At 45.6% G+C, this 15,471-nt stretch overlaps 1 protein-coding gene across 11 annotated transcripts in view; it reads right to left on the minus strand.

Annotated features, from left to right (window-relative positions):
- ano3 (anoctamin 3) overlaps positions 1 to 15,471 on the minus strand; it is a 156,386-nt gene that overhangs the window by 36,085 nt on the left and 104,830 nt on the right. For all 11 annotated transcript variants that reach the window (XM_079859856.1, XM_079859849.1, XM_079859850.1 and 8 more), the window contains 5 exons: positions 15,297 to 15,461; positions 14,817 to 14,853; positions 14,561 to 14,672; positions 6,379 to 6,436; positions 5,865 to 5,962 (listed from right to left, as the gene is read on the minus strand). In XM_079859856.1, coding sequence (XP_079715982.1) covers positions 5,865 to 5,962; positions 6,379 to 6,436; positions 14,561 to 14,672; positions 14,817 to 14,853; positions 15,297 to 15,461 — 470 coding nt within the window. The remainder of the gene's footprint in view (positions 1 to 5,864; positions 5,963 to 6,378; positions 6,437 to 14,560; positions 14,673 to 14,816; positions 14,854 to 15,296; positions 15,462 to 15,471) is intronic.

Raw genomic sequence — 15,471 nt, forward strand, 5'->3', positions numbered from 1 at the left:
CGGGATGGGGAACCTGTATCAGAGAAGATGGGGCGGCGCACGCGCCGCCGGTGCTGGAACACGGGGGCTGGTAAACAGTGCTGGCCGGCTGTACAGCGTACGATGGCTCGGTCCCTAAGGATGGAGCGCGTTTTGCTGTCAAACACCCCTGGCGCGAGAGTGGCGTGGGGGTTATCATGTCTGAAAGTGAGTGTGCGTGCTCGTGAGCGGGCGCAGAGTTTGCACTTATAACACGGCCAGTGTTTGGGAGCTTTAGAGGGTCTGTAACCCGAGGTAACTGAATGGCAGAGCGAGCAGCGGGTAGGTGTGAGCACAGAGTTGTGGGCACATTTACTACACTTAGTACTCGAGCAGCGTGTGTCCGCTTTATGAGAGAGCGCTCTGAGCGCGTTACCATGGGGACCGTGTTTGTGTGTAGCAGTGAGCACATGGGAGTGGGCACATTTTCTACACTTATGACACCTTCGGCCGGAGCCGGAAAACCCGAAATTATACTCTTTCTGAGATTTATCTGGGCCGCCGTAAAAACGGCATTTGTGTGCAGGCGAGCGAGTGGTATTACTGGCTCGTTGGCTGCGGTGTAAGCTGCTGCAGTAGCCTGACTTGAGGGGACTGACAGAGCTGGCCGCTTTGATGGCGGTCCGGCCGCAGCGGGACTCAGCCATCTTTTCCTCCTTACGGTTGCTAGGAGGACTTCGCGGTTTCAGACTTCAGCGCTATCTTGGGCCGCGGTCCCCCGGGGGTCCCCGGTCTGTGACGGCTGGTCGAGCGCGACCTAGGGCGGCCGCCCTGACGTCGCTGCGAAGCAGTAGGTGGCCGAGATGAGCGCTGTGTGGAGCTGCTCGCAGGAGGCTGAGCTTGAGAGCGGCCTGCGGCTGGGCTCGAGCGGCGGGGCAGGAAGAGGTTCATCGCCTGCGACGCCTTCTGCACTTCGGAGAAGCGATCCACAATCCCGCTGACCGCAGGGCCGAAGAGGCCAGTGGGCGAGAGCGGGGCATTGAGGAACACAGCGCGCTCTGTCTCACTCATATCTGCCAGCGTCAACCATAGATGTCTGTCGATGACGGTGAGCGCGGCCATAGATCTGCCGATGGCTTGTGCAGCGGTCTTGGTGGCACGGAACGAAAGGTCCGTAGCACTGCGCAGATCCGTTAAGGCTGTGTGATCCGGGCCCTTCTCATCCAATTCACGGAGGAGGTCGGCTTGCAGGATCCGAAGAACAGCCATCGAGTGCAGGGCAGAAGCAGCTTGGCTGGAGGCGGCGAAAGCGCGGCCGGCGAGAGCTGAGGTGGTCCTGCAGGCTTTGGACGGCAGGGCAGACTTTGAGCGCCATCTAGCAGACGGTGAGCAAAGGTGCGTTGCCACAGCTTCCTCCACGGAGGGGATGCCAGCATACCCCTTCTCGGCGGCCCCGTCCACCTGGGAGAGAGCCGAGGAGACTGAAGAGCGGAGTCTAGCGGAGAAGGGCGCATTCCAAGACTTTGATAGCTCCGCGTGGAGCTCAGGCAGGAAGGGTGCTGGCCTAGAGGCTGGCGCTTGGCAGCGGCTAGGCAGAAAACACCCGTCGAGCCGATTAGGTGCAGGCTCCTTCGGTGGGGACCAGTCCAGTCCCAGTCGGTCGACCGCTTTGGTGAGGAGGCGGAGAAGCTCCGCGTCGACACTGGCGCGGGACCTGCTAGACCCTTGAGTCGAGGAGGCGGAGCGGTGAGAGCCCGACCACTCCTCGCTGTCTGAAGCCAGCAGAGAGCAGCTATCAGCGGCGTCATCTGCTTCATCCCCTGAGGCGACGGCAGTGCGGGCAATGGCCGGCCGCTGCGCGTCGGTGAAGGGCGGGGGAGAAGGAGAGAGCGAGGCTCGCGGGAGAGGCTCCGGCGAGCGCTCAGCTGTCATACCCGGCTCGGGAGGCCTTTGAGAGCGGCGTTTCTTCTTACGCGGCCCGGTAGAGGCAACCGGAGAAGGGGGAGGATCCTCGAACATGGCGAGTCGAGCCCGCAGGGTCGACATCGGCAAATCCTCGCACTGTTCGCAGCCGCCCGCAGAAAGGGCGTGGGCTGCGTGGTCGAAACCCAGGCAGAGAGCGCAGATCACATGGCGGTCTCCGTCGCTGAGCGTGGCTCTGCACGAGCCACAGGATGAGCGAGGCATTTGGAACAACGCCTCGCGCTCTTTTAGATGCAAAGTGTGTCGCGGGGCGAACACACAAACACACACACACAGAGCAGAAAAAGGATATATTCGCCGGATAGCGAAGCAGGCAGGGAAAGCTGAAGGCGGCGAAGGCGGCCGGCTTCCTCAGTCTGAGATCCTCGGCGTGCTGGTCGCTTGATTCGACGGCGGCTTCCTCAGAGTCCAGCGATGCGGAGAGCTTCGCTGAAGAGACAGAAATCAGTGAAACAGCCTCTGAGCCCTGCTTATATACGCTAAGCCACACCCCCTTTGGCGGGCTGTGACGCATGAAGCGTGCCAAGCGCGCTCATTGGTCGTGACGTCACGCCAAGGGCTCAGCGATAGGCTGCTGCAGTTGCCGCAGGGCAGCCGCAGGGCACGCTAGCTAGCCTGCCCTAGGTCTGCATGCTGCCGCACTGCGTTGACAAGATTATTAAAAATTAAGAAGACTTTCCCGCAGCGTAAGCAACTTAAGCAATACGAGAGAACCTCTCGTAAGAGAACTAGAGGTATTTTGCATTTCATGGAAAGAGAGCTTGATTGCATACAGAGAGGCCTTAAAAGCTGCTAGATCTGCTTATTTTTCAACCCTATTAGAAGAAAATAAACAAAACCCTAGGTACTTATTTGAAACAGTGGCTAAACTAACGAAAAATAAAGCTTCAAGCCCAGAAGTTTCCAAGCAGCACAACAGTAATGACCTTATGAACTTATTAACTTATAAGATTGATAATATCAGGGAGAAAATTATAACTATGCAACCGTCTACTACAGTATCGCATCAGGGAGTGCATTGTAGTCTCCATAAGGAAAAATTCAATTCATTCATTGCTATAGGGCAGGAAGAATTTTCTAAATTCGTTAAATCATCTAAATCGACAACATGTATGTTAGACCCTATACCGACTAAGCTACTGAAAGAGATGCTCCCAGAGGTCATAGATCCTCTTCTTAATATCATTAATTCATCTTTGTCATTGGGATACGTACCAAAAACTTTTAAGCTGGCTATGATTAAACCGCTTGTTAAAAAAATTGCATCTTGATCCTACAGAATTAGTCAATTACAGACTGATCTCGAATCTACCTTTTCTGTCAAAGATTCTAGAAAAGGCAATATCTTCACAACTATGTTCCTTCTTAGAAAGAAAGCATATAATTTCAATCAGGGTTTAGACCATACCATAGTACTGAGACAGCTCTCATTAGAGTCACAAATGATTTGCTCTTATCATCCGATCGTGGTTGTATCTCTCTATTAGTGTTACTTGATCTTATTGCTGCATTTGACACTTATCGACCACAACATTCTTTTAAATAGACTCGAAAATTAGTGGAATTTTATTAGCATGTTTTAAATCATATTTATCTGACCATTATCAGTTTGTAGCAGTAAATGAATGTCTTGTCGATCACAAGTTCAGTATGGAGTACCACAAGGCTCAGTACTAGGACCGTTGCTGTTCACTTTGTACATGCTACCCTTGGGAGATATCATTAGGAAGCATGGCATTAGTTTTCACTGTTATGCTGATGATACGCAGCTCTATATTTCTTCACACCCTGACGAAACTTACCAATTCACAAAATTATCGGAATGCATAGCTGATATTAAAAACTGGATGACTAGCAATTTCCTACTACTTAATTCTGAAAAAACAGAGATTCTAATTATTGGACAAAAAACTTCATCACGTAATACCCTAGAATACTCTCTAACACTTGATGGCTGCTCTGTTAAGTCTTCGTCGTCGGTTAGGAACCTGGGTGTGCTCTTTGATACCAATCTTTCATTTGAAAGTCACGTGTCTAGTATCTGTAACAATTGTTCATCTTAAAAATATATCTAAATTACATCATATGTGACCCTGGATCACAAAACCAGTCACAAGTCCCACGGGTATATTTGTGGCAATAGCCAACAATTTTAAAGGCGATTTTCTCAATGTTTTGACTTTTTTGCACCCTCAGATTCCAGATTTTCAAATAGTTGTATATCAGCCAAATATTGTCCTATCCTAACAAACCATGCATCAATGGGAAGATGTGTAAATCTCAATTTCAAAAAATTGACCCATGTGTCTGGTTTTGTGGTCCAGGGTCACATATGCTTTCAATGAAAAATGCAGAACAATTAGTTCATGCGTTCATGACATCAAGGCTAGATTATTGTAATGCTATTATGGGTGGTTGCACTGCATGCTTAATAAACAAACTACAGCTGGTCCAAAATGCAGCAGAGTTCTTACCAGAACCAGGAAGTATGACCATATTAGCCCGGTTCTGTCAAAACTGCATTGGCTCCCTATTAAACATTGTATAAATTTTAACATATTGCTGATCACTTACAAAGCACTAAATGGTTTATCTCCCCAGTACTTGAGCGAGCTCTTAACGCATTATAGTCCTTCACGTCTATTGCGATCTCAAAATTCCGGCCAGTTGATAATACCTAGAATATCAAAATCGACTGCTGGCGGTAGATCCTTTTCCTATTTATCACCAAAACTTTGGAACAATCTTCCTAATATTGTCCGGGAAGTAGACACACTTTGTCAGTTCAAATCTAGACTAAAAACACATCTCTTTGACCTAGCATACACATAACACATTATATACTTCTATAATTCAATGTTAGGCTGCATAGATTAGGTCAGCTGGAACCGGGAACACTTCCCATAAATCCTGATGTACTTGTTACATCATAAGAAGAATGGCGTCTACACTAATATTAGTCTCTCTGTTTATCCGAGGTTTACTGCAGTCCGCCAGATCCAGGCTGTATCCAGATCTGGTGAAGGACCTGCGCCTGGACACGACGACAACGCAGTCCTGAAGTGTCAACCAGTCCATCCCCTGTGAAGGCCTCCTCCCTTCCCTTCCCTTTATCTTAGTACAGATAAAATGTTGTCGGGATAATTCAGGTTCGCGTGGCTACGCAGACGCGACAAAAAAAAAACTGTATTATACATTTTTAAGGCCAGACAAGTAGTTTATTGAGGGTTGATTTGTAAAGAAGGACTACAAGCCTGCGCTAATATATATTGAAAAGCGCATACTTTTGGACTGAACACATAATGCGCATGTGCGCGACGTCAGCATTTTCACGGGTTTGCGTTTTTGAGGTTTGCGCAGAGATAACGGATAATCGTTTGCACCTTCGAACCTATTTCAGGGAGTGCGTTTTCGAGACACCAGGCACTGTTTTGTGCGGATGGGCGGCCGGAGCGCGTTAAGGATTTTCCTTTTAGAACGGTGTTCTGTTAGCGGTCCCTTAGTTCAATTGAATCAATCAATCAAAACTAACTTTAGCTGGACAATAACTTTATCCTAGAGTTGCTGTAAAGCCTAAACAATCTGTTACGGTAATTTCCTATTATCTCTGTAAAGCTGCTTTGAAACAATCCATATTGTTAAAAGCGCTATATAAATGAAGGTGACTTGACTTGACTTTGAGACGAGCAAGTTATTTTTCTAGGTTAGGTTTTTTAGAATCTACAAAATAAGCCACTGTAGATACTCAAATGCATATAAATAAGCGGCAGCTTGAAATTTAGAGCACAGAAATGTGGAAGGAATTTTTTTTCCCAGTTATTGAAACCATTTAACAATCGTGGCAGGTTTTTTTTAATATAGTTTTGTTCATGGCCTCCCCATGTGTACCCCACTGTTGCCACTGTGTGTCTGCTTATACTCACGGGTAGCCCAGCTCCATGAAGTTGTTCCAGATCTGTTTCAACACCATGATCACTCCCATTTGTAGGCACAAGTCGATCAAACAACCACTGGGATGACACTAAGGGGGAAAAAGCATAAACATTTTGATCACTCTTGTGAATAATAAGCACATTTTAGCATACTTTTAACAAATAGTACTGATTACAGGAATAATAAACTTTAAAAGAATAAAAGAAATTTGACAAGAGCACTTTTTAAAACTATACTTAAGTCTGTTCAAGCACACTTCTTTTTCACAAGGGTGGTTTTGATTATACTACATGATTTACACAGACAGTACACTTGTGTTACGAGCAACCACAGTTGTTTTGTTGAGGCAATTATGAGAAATCGGCACTGAATAATAACCATTATTATTTAAATCTCATGGGAGTTTCATAACTGAGGCAGATATTTGATAGGGGAATGTTGATCATGCTGAAGGGCACTAATAACCAAGTGCGAGAGGACTCATTACAGCCTCATCTCACCCACCTCCTCCATCCTCCACCGGTTAAACAGCTTATTATAATCCCCTGGTCTGCCAGCAAACCTGTGTAATACACACAAACACAGTACACGCACATCACAATAACACAAATACAAAATTAGCTTTGAAATTCAATTAGCCACTCTATCGTGGGGGAGGTTTTTGTGTTTGCATGTGTGCCATCTTTATATTAGGTGTCTGTAATTAGTATGTTCTTACATAAAAAAACAGGTTTAGTGGTATGGGTAGTTTTGTGTGTGTATGTGTGTGTGTGTGTGTGTGTGTGTGTGTGTGTGTGTGTGTGTGTGTGTGTGTGTGTGTGTGTGTGACATTGTAAAGCACATTGGTCAACTTGTGTTGTTTTAATTGTGCTATATAAATAAAGTTTCTATTGCTATAAGGGTGGGTTAAGGTGTAATGGAAGGGTCAACTGTATTACTGATGCAATTACATTTTAAAATGTAAGTACAACGTAAAAACCTTCATCTATACTGTAAAAAACATTTTTTACTTTCTACTTCAAGTTGTCAAGTTAAATTCAATATGTCACTTACAGGTTCTTTTTAATTATTTGTAAAATGTACTAGCAATTTCTGAGTAATTTTTTTTTTCAAAGTAAACCCTACACCATTTTTTTTTCCAGTGTACACAATAAGTGCATTGAATTAAATTATTCATTTAAATGCTAGTACATAGGTAGCTCTTTTCCCACGCCATTAGTGCAAATTTCCGGCAATCCATGTTCCCTTTCATAAGGGAACTCCCGCTGCATCGATACTCGACGCTTTGGGGAAATGCCTTCGGCACAAAGCGTCTGAAGTCAACTATGGAATTATTCCAATCTCGATTGGTGTAGCGTCATTGCGTCACTCGTGACGTCGCATGTGACGGTGATCCTGAAGCTATAAAGGGTCACAGGAACCAGGAAATATTAGCTTCTGGTCTTCAGCAAGCATTCTATGTCAAACTGTTTGTCTTATTTGGTGTTGTCTGTCACTCTGAGTTTATTATGGCGAATAAAGAGAAACTGTTCAGGTAGTGTGCATCCCCTTGCCCGCGTTATCTAAGCGAGGGTGATACACACTCGCTTTGTGTAGTTTGTCTGGGAGTGGAGCATGCACAGGCAGCGCTCGAGGGCACTGTCTGTGCTAACTGTGAAACACTACCCCTGAGAATGCTCCGCTCCCGCCGGGCAATGTTTGATGAGACTGGTCAGGCTTGCGCTCCCCGTGGATCAGGTCCCGCGTCTGCCGAGGCGGCGCGGCATCTGCATTCATGGGGATTGCAAAGGGAGCTAGCAGATGATGTTGAAACGGCTTCGGCCCTTTCTCAACATTCTGAAACTAGCTCCATGAGTTCCGTTCAGGGTGCGGAAGCCCGCGTAGCGGCTTCTTCCGTCCTTGTAATGGAACCGATGCTCTAATTATCCGGTTTCCGAGGAGCTGGATATTTTGGGCATCGAGGCAGGGGAATGTGAAAATTCGCCACCCCATTCCCCTGCCTTTGAGGAGCTGCTAGAGGTAGTGACCAGAGCCGTGGCCAAATTAAAGATCGAATGGCAACCAGAAATGCAGGAAGCGACAAAAAAAAGCAAGGTTGATGAGCGCTTCCTGCAGACTCCGTCACAGCCTCTACGCCGGAGTCTGCCATTTTTTCCCGATCTCCACACCGAGGTGTCGAGATCGTGGAATAAGTCCTTCTCCTTGAAAATATCTGGCCCTAATGTTCATCTATATTCAAATATAATGGGTGCCAGGGAGGAGGGCTATGGGATGATGCCCAGGGTTGAAGAGTCATTTGCTTCACATCTCTCCCCTGACGCTGCATCATCCCTGTGGGCTCCGGCGCTTCCCACCAAGCCCTGCCGTACAACTTCCCCCTCAAAAGGCCTGGAGCCAGAGGCAACACCCTCAGTCGAAGCCTTCCAAGCCGAAAACAGATCTGAGGACTGTTATTCAGGCAAGGAAGGCTTCGGCTAAGAGGCCTTGACATGAGACTCAGGCCTCTGATGGCGTCCTCCTCTGCATGGGCATTTTAAAACTTCGCTCCGCGGAGCCCTCAGGAAATCGATGTTGCTTCCCGCCGTCAAGTGCTCCTCGGGACGCATCGACTTCCAGCGAATGTATTACACACAGTGTTCCTATAAAATCTATGGCTCTGACACATTCGCTACCTCTCATAAGGCCTGTAGAAAAAATTATTCGGTTAGTTCCTGCCAAAAAATTGCTTCAGGTCACCGAAGAAATAAATACAACACCTGAGGTCAGCCCTGAGAGACTGATTCCCCATAGTAGATTATTTAGACACCTAGAAGGGTCTTCAAAATATATCTCAGTGGACCTGAATACAGTTGAGAAAGGATATAGAATCCAGTTCCAGTATAGACCACCTAGATTTAGTGGTGTTACTCACACGCTGGTATCTCCTGACCAGGATCAGGTGATGGAAGATAAAGTCCAGACCCTCTTAGCTAAGGGGGCCAAAGAATATGTGCCCCCCCACCAGAGGGAGTCCGGGTTCTACAGCCGGTACTTCATAGTTCCAAAAAAGGATGGTGGGCTGCATCCCATTATAGATCTTATTGTATTGAATAAGATTCAAGTTCAAAATGCTAACTATACCTATGATCGTTCAACAAATCAGATCCGAGGACTGGTTTGTAACGATAGATCTTAAGGATGCATATTTTCATATTTCCATCATCCCACATCATAGGAGGTTCCTTAGATTTGCTTTTGGGGGAAAAGCTTATCAATATAGGGTTCTTCCTTTCGGCCTAGCCTTATCCCCTCGCACCTTCACTAAATGTATGGATGCAGCCCTTGCTCCACTGAGACTTCAGGGGGTCTGTATCTTAAATTATATAGATGACTGGCTCATTTTGGCTCAGTCGAAAGAACTGGCAATTCAACATCGAGATGTTGTTTTGCGTCATCTGAGGTGATTGGGGTTGAGACTCAAAGTGAAGAAAAGTTCCTTAACTCCTCTTCAGAGGACTATGTTCCTGGGAGTAGAGTGGGACTCAGTCACGATGGGGGCACAATTGTCTCCTGATCATATAAATACTATCTTAAACACAATGAAGAGTATTAGGTTAGGCCAGGCCATCACTGTCAAACACTTTCAAAGAGTTGTGGGCCTTATGGCTGCAGCTTCCAACGTAGTGCCTTTTGGTCTGCTCCATATGAGGGCCTTGCAGTAGTGGCTCAGTACTAAGGTGTTTTCTCCTCTGGGAAACCCCTTTCACATGATCAGAGTTACGCGCAGATGCCTTCGTTCTCTCGTCATCTCAAGGCCCGGTTCTGGGAGCACCATGTCAGAGAAAGACTTTGGGCCCTATCTTGCACCCAGCGCAATTGACTTTGTACACCGACGCATGTATCATTCCTATTTTGCACCCGCGCAAAGCGCGCTTTTCCCTCCACAGAAGCACGTCGCTAAACTAGGGAATGAACTTGCGCTCCCTGGGCGGTTCAGCGCAAAAAAGGAGGCGTGTTCCGGTGCAAACGTTTCTTCATGCTATTTTGCAGGTTTAGAAAACAATTGCGCCACTAACCAGGAAAAAATAGTTTAAAGTCAGTGGCGCGTTTCGCATGTTATTCATATGCTATTTTAAGGGCGCATGCTTGGCCATAATCAATGTAGCGTGTGCACAACGCGCATACACTTTGATTCTCTCATCTACACAGAAGCAGCCGTTTTCATTTTTGCAAATCATACATTATTACGATAGATAGATAGATAGATAGATAGATAGATAGATAGATAGATAGATAGATAGATAGATAGATAGATAGATAGATAGATAGATAGACAATTTATTATAAAAGCATACATCTAGCTTACACATTTACCCAAATTATCATACGCCTTTTTAACCGAAGTTAATTTGGGTGGGTTTCTCCATCCCCAACGTCCCTGACGAGAGCATTGCTCTCCTTGGCTGTGAACCGCTCCTCGCGTGCGCCTGGCAAATCCGCCGTTATAATAGGAATCCGCTTTAGAACAAGCGCGCCTGCTCTTAAAGGGAATGTGAGATGACGCTCTCATTGGTTTATTTCACGTTACGCCCAAACCACACCTATGAATAATGAAGCTACTTCAGACCAACCCATTTTAGATTTGCACCTGGCGCAAGAGTCATTTATCCCGCCGGGAAAATAGCAACAGCGCCAAGACCCGCCCACAAAGTTACTTGCGCTTTGCGCTTTGACACTTGCGTTTCAGATCGTTAAAATAGGGCCCTTTGACTACGGATGCGTCCCGCACGGGCTGGGGTGCGGTTATGGAGGGCCGTTACACCCGAGATACTTGGAAGGACCATCATCTCTCATGGCATATTAATCACCTGGAGATGTTGGCTGTACTTTTTGCCCTGAGGCACTTCCTTGAAGACCTCAGAGGCCATCATGTTCTTATTAGGACAGACAATATGTCGGTGGTCTCTTATATCAACCGCCAAGGAGGCTTGAGATCACGCCCTCTTTCTAGACTGGCGCATCAGATTCTTCTTTGGTCCCAGGATAAATTTCTCTCTGTTAGATCCATTTATATTCCTGTGGTTGATAATGTGGGAGCAGGCATCCTGTCGAGGCAGGGGCTGAGGCTCGGGGAATGGCGGCTCCACCCTGAAGTGGTTGAGCTCATATGGAGAGAGTTTGGCCGGGCGGAGGTTGACATGTTCGCTTCTCATGAGAACTCTCATTGCCCGCTCTGGTACTCTCTCTCACATCCAGCTCCTTTGGGCCTGGATGCCATGGTACAGATGTGGCCGAGGTCATTAGTCTCTTGGAAAGTTCTCCCTGGCAAGTCCCTATTAGGAGAGATCTTCTTTCTCAGGCCGGTGGTACAATATTTCATCCACGGCCAGAGTTATGGAGACTATGGGTCTGGCCCCTGAGGGGGACCAACCCATAAATAGGTTGCCCTTTCCACTGAGGTGGCATTCTAGAACCCCACTCTACTGGGAACTAAATATTTAAAGTTAGGGACGGCATTGAACCCAGTTAATTACTGCCCACTGGCGTTCCATCCTGTTCTCTAATGGGATCTCCCGTTCATGCTTAGGGCCTCTGTGGCAGACCCGGTGCCCTCTGCAAGCCTCTAAGGGTGTGCACGTAGGGACATTCCCACTAAAACTCCATGTTCCTGTAGATTGGAGGATGAATCCTGTCATCCAGCCTATTGGCATCAGGCTGATGGGTTATCCCTGGCACCCATCATGTCCTGTGGATGAGATATATGAGTATATATAATAATCTATTGAGTCCGCTTCCTGCTCGCCTTACTCCCTGGAAGAGTGGTGGTGCTGCCCCCTCTTACTTGCTAGCGTGGGAGCCACTCTACATTATTTTTGCCTGGAGGTGCCTGTAGGCAATATCATGATTCTTCAGGTATTCCTCCATCGCATGTGTCGGATGGTCAAGGTCATAGCCTTGGAGGTTCCTATGTTAGGCCTCAGGCTGGGAGGTGTCAATCCATCTAGTTATGTATCAAGGGTTAGGAGCTATTCCCCTTTATCAATTAGACAGTTGGTTATCTGCAGAAACCTCTCATATCTGAAGTACGAGCCTCCAGCTCCAGACCTCCCCTTCTTACACCAAATCTTATGACAAGCTAGGTTGGATCTGCCCTCTACTCATTCCTATAGTAGATAATAGGATAATAATTAACTAATAATTCCATAGTTGACTTCAGACTCTTCATGTCGAAGGCATTTCCCCAAAGCGTCGAGTATCGATGCAACGTCTCGTTCCCTACTCAGGGAACGAGGGTTACAATAGTAACCCGAGACGTTTTCACTGTTATACAGTAGGGGAAACGCATAATCTTACATAATCTTACGATCAAAATACAGGCGAAAAAGCAGCAGAAGCATGCAATAAAAGTGTTGCTTATGCACATGTAAGCTAATGTCATCATCAAACATTCAACAGTATATAAATCAAAACTTAAAGTTAATGAAAAGTCGACCCAAGACGAGGTACATGACTGTAAAGCTTTGGGGGTGTTGATGGAAGCGATCTACTCCAACTTTGTTTTGATCATCATACTGAATCCGATCAGGACGTAGTCTTTAATATAAAAACAATTTTCTCAGCATTTTGTTCAAAACCATTCTTTTTTTAATAAAACATACCCTCATTCAAGTGTTGATACAATTATAATGCATGAAGATATACTTTTTATGTATTGCATGTTCAGATATAAAATATTCTGGGGGCCATGAATTTTTTGTGAAAATGATCAAAAATGCTGGCGGTGGCAGGCAATTTATTTTATTTTTTTAATGCTGCAGGCGAACAAGTTAAAGACACTTAAATGTGAAGTATGTAATATTGACAGCTAGCGATTGAAATGGGTAATGAAACTGAGACTGCCCTGCTCTCGATAATTGAAGCTCTGAGACTGGAAAGAGCAGCTTCCAAATCCTCAGTTCTCATGCTGCTGGATCTGTCTGCTGCCTTTGACACAGTTAACCACCAGATCCTCCTGTCAATCCTAAAAATGAAGGGCATCTCGGGAACCACACTACAATGGTTCAAGTCTTACCTCTTACAGTAGGTAGGTCCTTCAGGGTGCCGTGGAGCGGTGAGGTGTATAAGACCCAACATCTAGATACTGGGGTGCCTCAGGGCTCAGTGCTTAGACCACTTCTCTTCTCCATCTACATGACATCACTAGGATCTGTGATTCAGAAACATGGCTTTTCCTATCACTGCTACGCTGATGACACACAACTCTACCTCTCATTCCAGCCAGATGATCCGATGCTGCTCGCATCTCAGCCTGCCTGACAGACATTTCTGGCTGGATGAAGGACCACCACCTTCAGCTAAACCTTGTGAAGACAGAGTTGCTTGTGGTCCCGGCCAACCCAACACTACACCACAACTTCTCCGTTCAGCTAGGTTCGTCATCCATAACTCAATCAAGATCAGCCAGGAACCTAAGAGTTGTGATTGATGATCAATTGAACTTTACAGACCACATTGCTAGAACTGCCCGGTCCTGCAGATGTGCCTTATACAACATTAGGAGGATCAGGCCCTTCCTATCAGAGCATGCTACACAACTCCTTGTCCAAGCACTTGTTCTATCCAGACTGGACTAATGTAATAATGCTCTCCTGGCAGGTCTTCCAGCTTGCACTGTCAAACCTCTGCAACTGATCCAATATGCTGCAGCTAGAGTGGTATAAGAGAGCCGAAGAGAGCACACGTCACTCCTCTCCTCACAAAATTGCACTGGTTGCCATCTCAAAGAGGCACATAATCTCTTTCTCTGACCTTTTTCTGGTCTGTTCCATGCTGGTGGAATGACCTGCCCAACCAGAGCTGTTGAGTCCGTGGCCATTTTCAAGAAATAGCTGAAGAAGCTTTTTTTTGGCAACACTTGATCCATTAATTCTAACACTTTATCTTCTATTCTATATCTATTATCTTTAAAAAAAATAAATAAAAAAAAAGTACACGTACTGCGTTAAAATGGGAAGGGTCATAGCACTTGCATATTGTTGTCCTATTGTTATTTTAACTGCTTCTATTGTTCTCATTTGTAAGTTGCTTTGGACAAAAGCGTCTGGTAAATGATTAAATGTAAATGTAAATTATAATATCCACGCCCTCACGGTATTCCAGATTGGGGACACGCAACAAGAGCGAGCGCAATAGACAATGGAAGGAAAGGAGAATTACACACTGTAAGTTGATTTAAGCTCATTTTAATATGCCCCCTTTCATATAAATTTTTAGATGGATGTCGAGGCTTTTTAGGTTGGGTAGCATCTGCCATCTCTGACCCAGTTTGTGTGGTGGCTTCCATGGTTGCAAAACGCGGTGTTTTCTGCCAACTGGTAACTTGGGGTGTTGAAATACTTTTGGGTATTTGGCAGTGGGCGGGATCACACAGACCAAAACAAAAACAGATATTCCGACACGGAACACACATTTCAAAGCAGAATAACTGGCTGTAACATTGCTTTTCAGAGGAAAAAAAAGAATGTGAACTTAGCATGTTTCCTAAATATCTGCAAACATATTATGGTACATTTATGCTTTACTACAGACAAAATAATAAATCCGGCACCTTTAAAATAAAATGGGACAAAAATAACAGATCTCAAGTGATAAAGTCAGGGCAAAACAAGAACTGAATAATATGTGAACTAGTTCAAGAGTTGCTTACCTCCCTAAAAAGAAAGCTATGTAGAAGGTAGAGCTGTTGAGATTGACAAACTGGAAGAGAAACATCTTGAGGGCAAAGCTGTTTTCCCATTCCGATTCTGTCCGTGGGTGTTCTATATCACAAGTGAAAGCCATGCGAGAATCATTCGGGAAGTTCTGCACTGCATGTTATAGCCATGAGGAAAGTTTCTCACATGCAGTGTGACGACTGCATGAATTTCACCCTCAATAGTAACCTTGACTGAATCAACACTTACCCAGGTTTGTAAGTAGGTAGGCCACTTTCTCATAGACCTGTTGGGTGAAAGAAGATGGAAACAGTAACATTAGAGACAAGGCTGAAAATATTAACTGAATAAAGTAGCATTTCCATTCCATGTGTTCAGGAGAATAAAATTGTCACATTGGTGTCACATAGAAATGGAAATTAAGTTGTATCCACTCCAACAGACATTCAGTAACTTTGCAAATTATTCTAACCCTAACCCTACCAGCCATACCAGTATACTAATACTCTACTAACAATCTAATGAGAGTTAGAAGACATGTAGGTGCAACAATACTTATAGTCAATAGAATGTGTTAAAGTGACCGTCAAAATAAAGTGAAACCAAATACTTTTTCCTCATTTTGTGTGGAGCTTTTGCATAAACGGTTAGACAATTTTAGTTTAGGGGGACTTTATTGTTTCTCTCTTGGTGGGAAGAGGCCTTCGGGACAAGAGAAAAAACACTAACCACATTCAGAGACATTATGATCATAAAGTTGATGCAGACTCCAGTGCCTGAGGTGGCGAATTGCCAGTTCTTCTTCACAAACTCCCACTGGAAGGAAGCAAACTTCTCCATGGCAATGAGCCGGAACACCACCACGGCAAACACGGCTGTCAGAACCAGAGAGATCTGGAAGAAA

The sequence above is a fragment of the Squalius cephalus genome (assembly GCF_949319135.1).
Source record: "Squalius cephalus genome assembly, chromosome: 23".
Lineage (NCBI taxonomy): Eukaryota > Metazoa > Chordata > Actinopteri > Cypriniformes > Leuciscidae > Squalius > Squalius cephalus.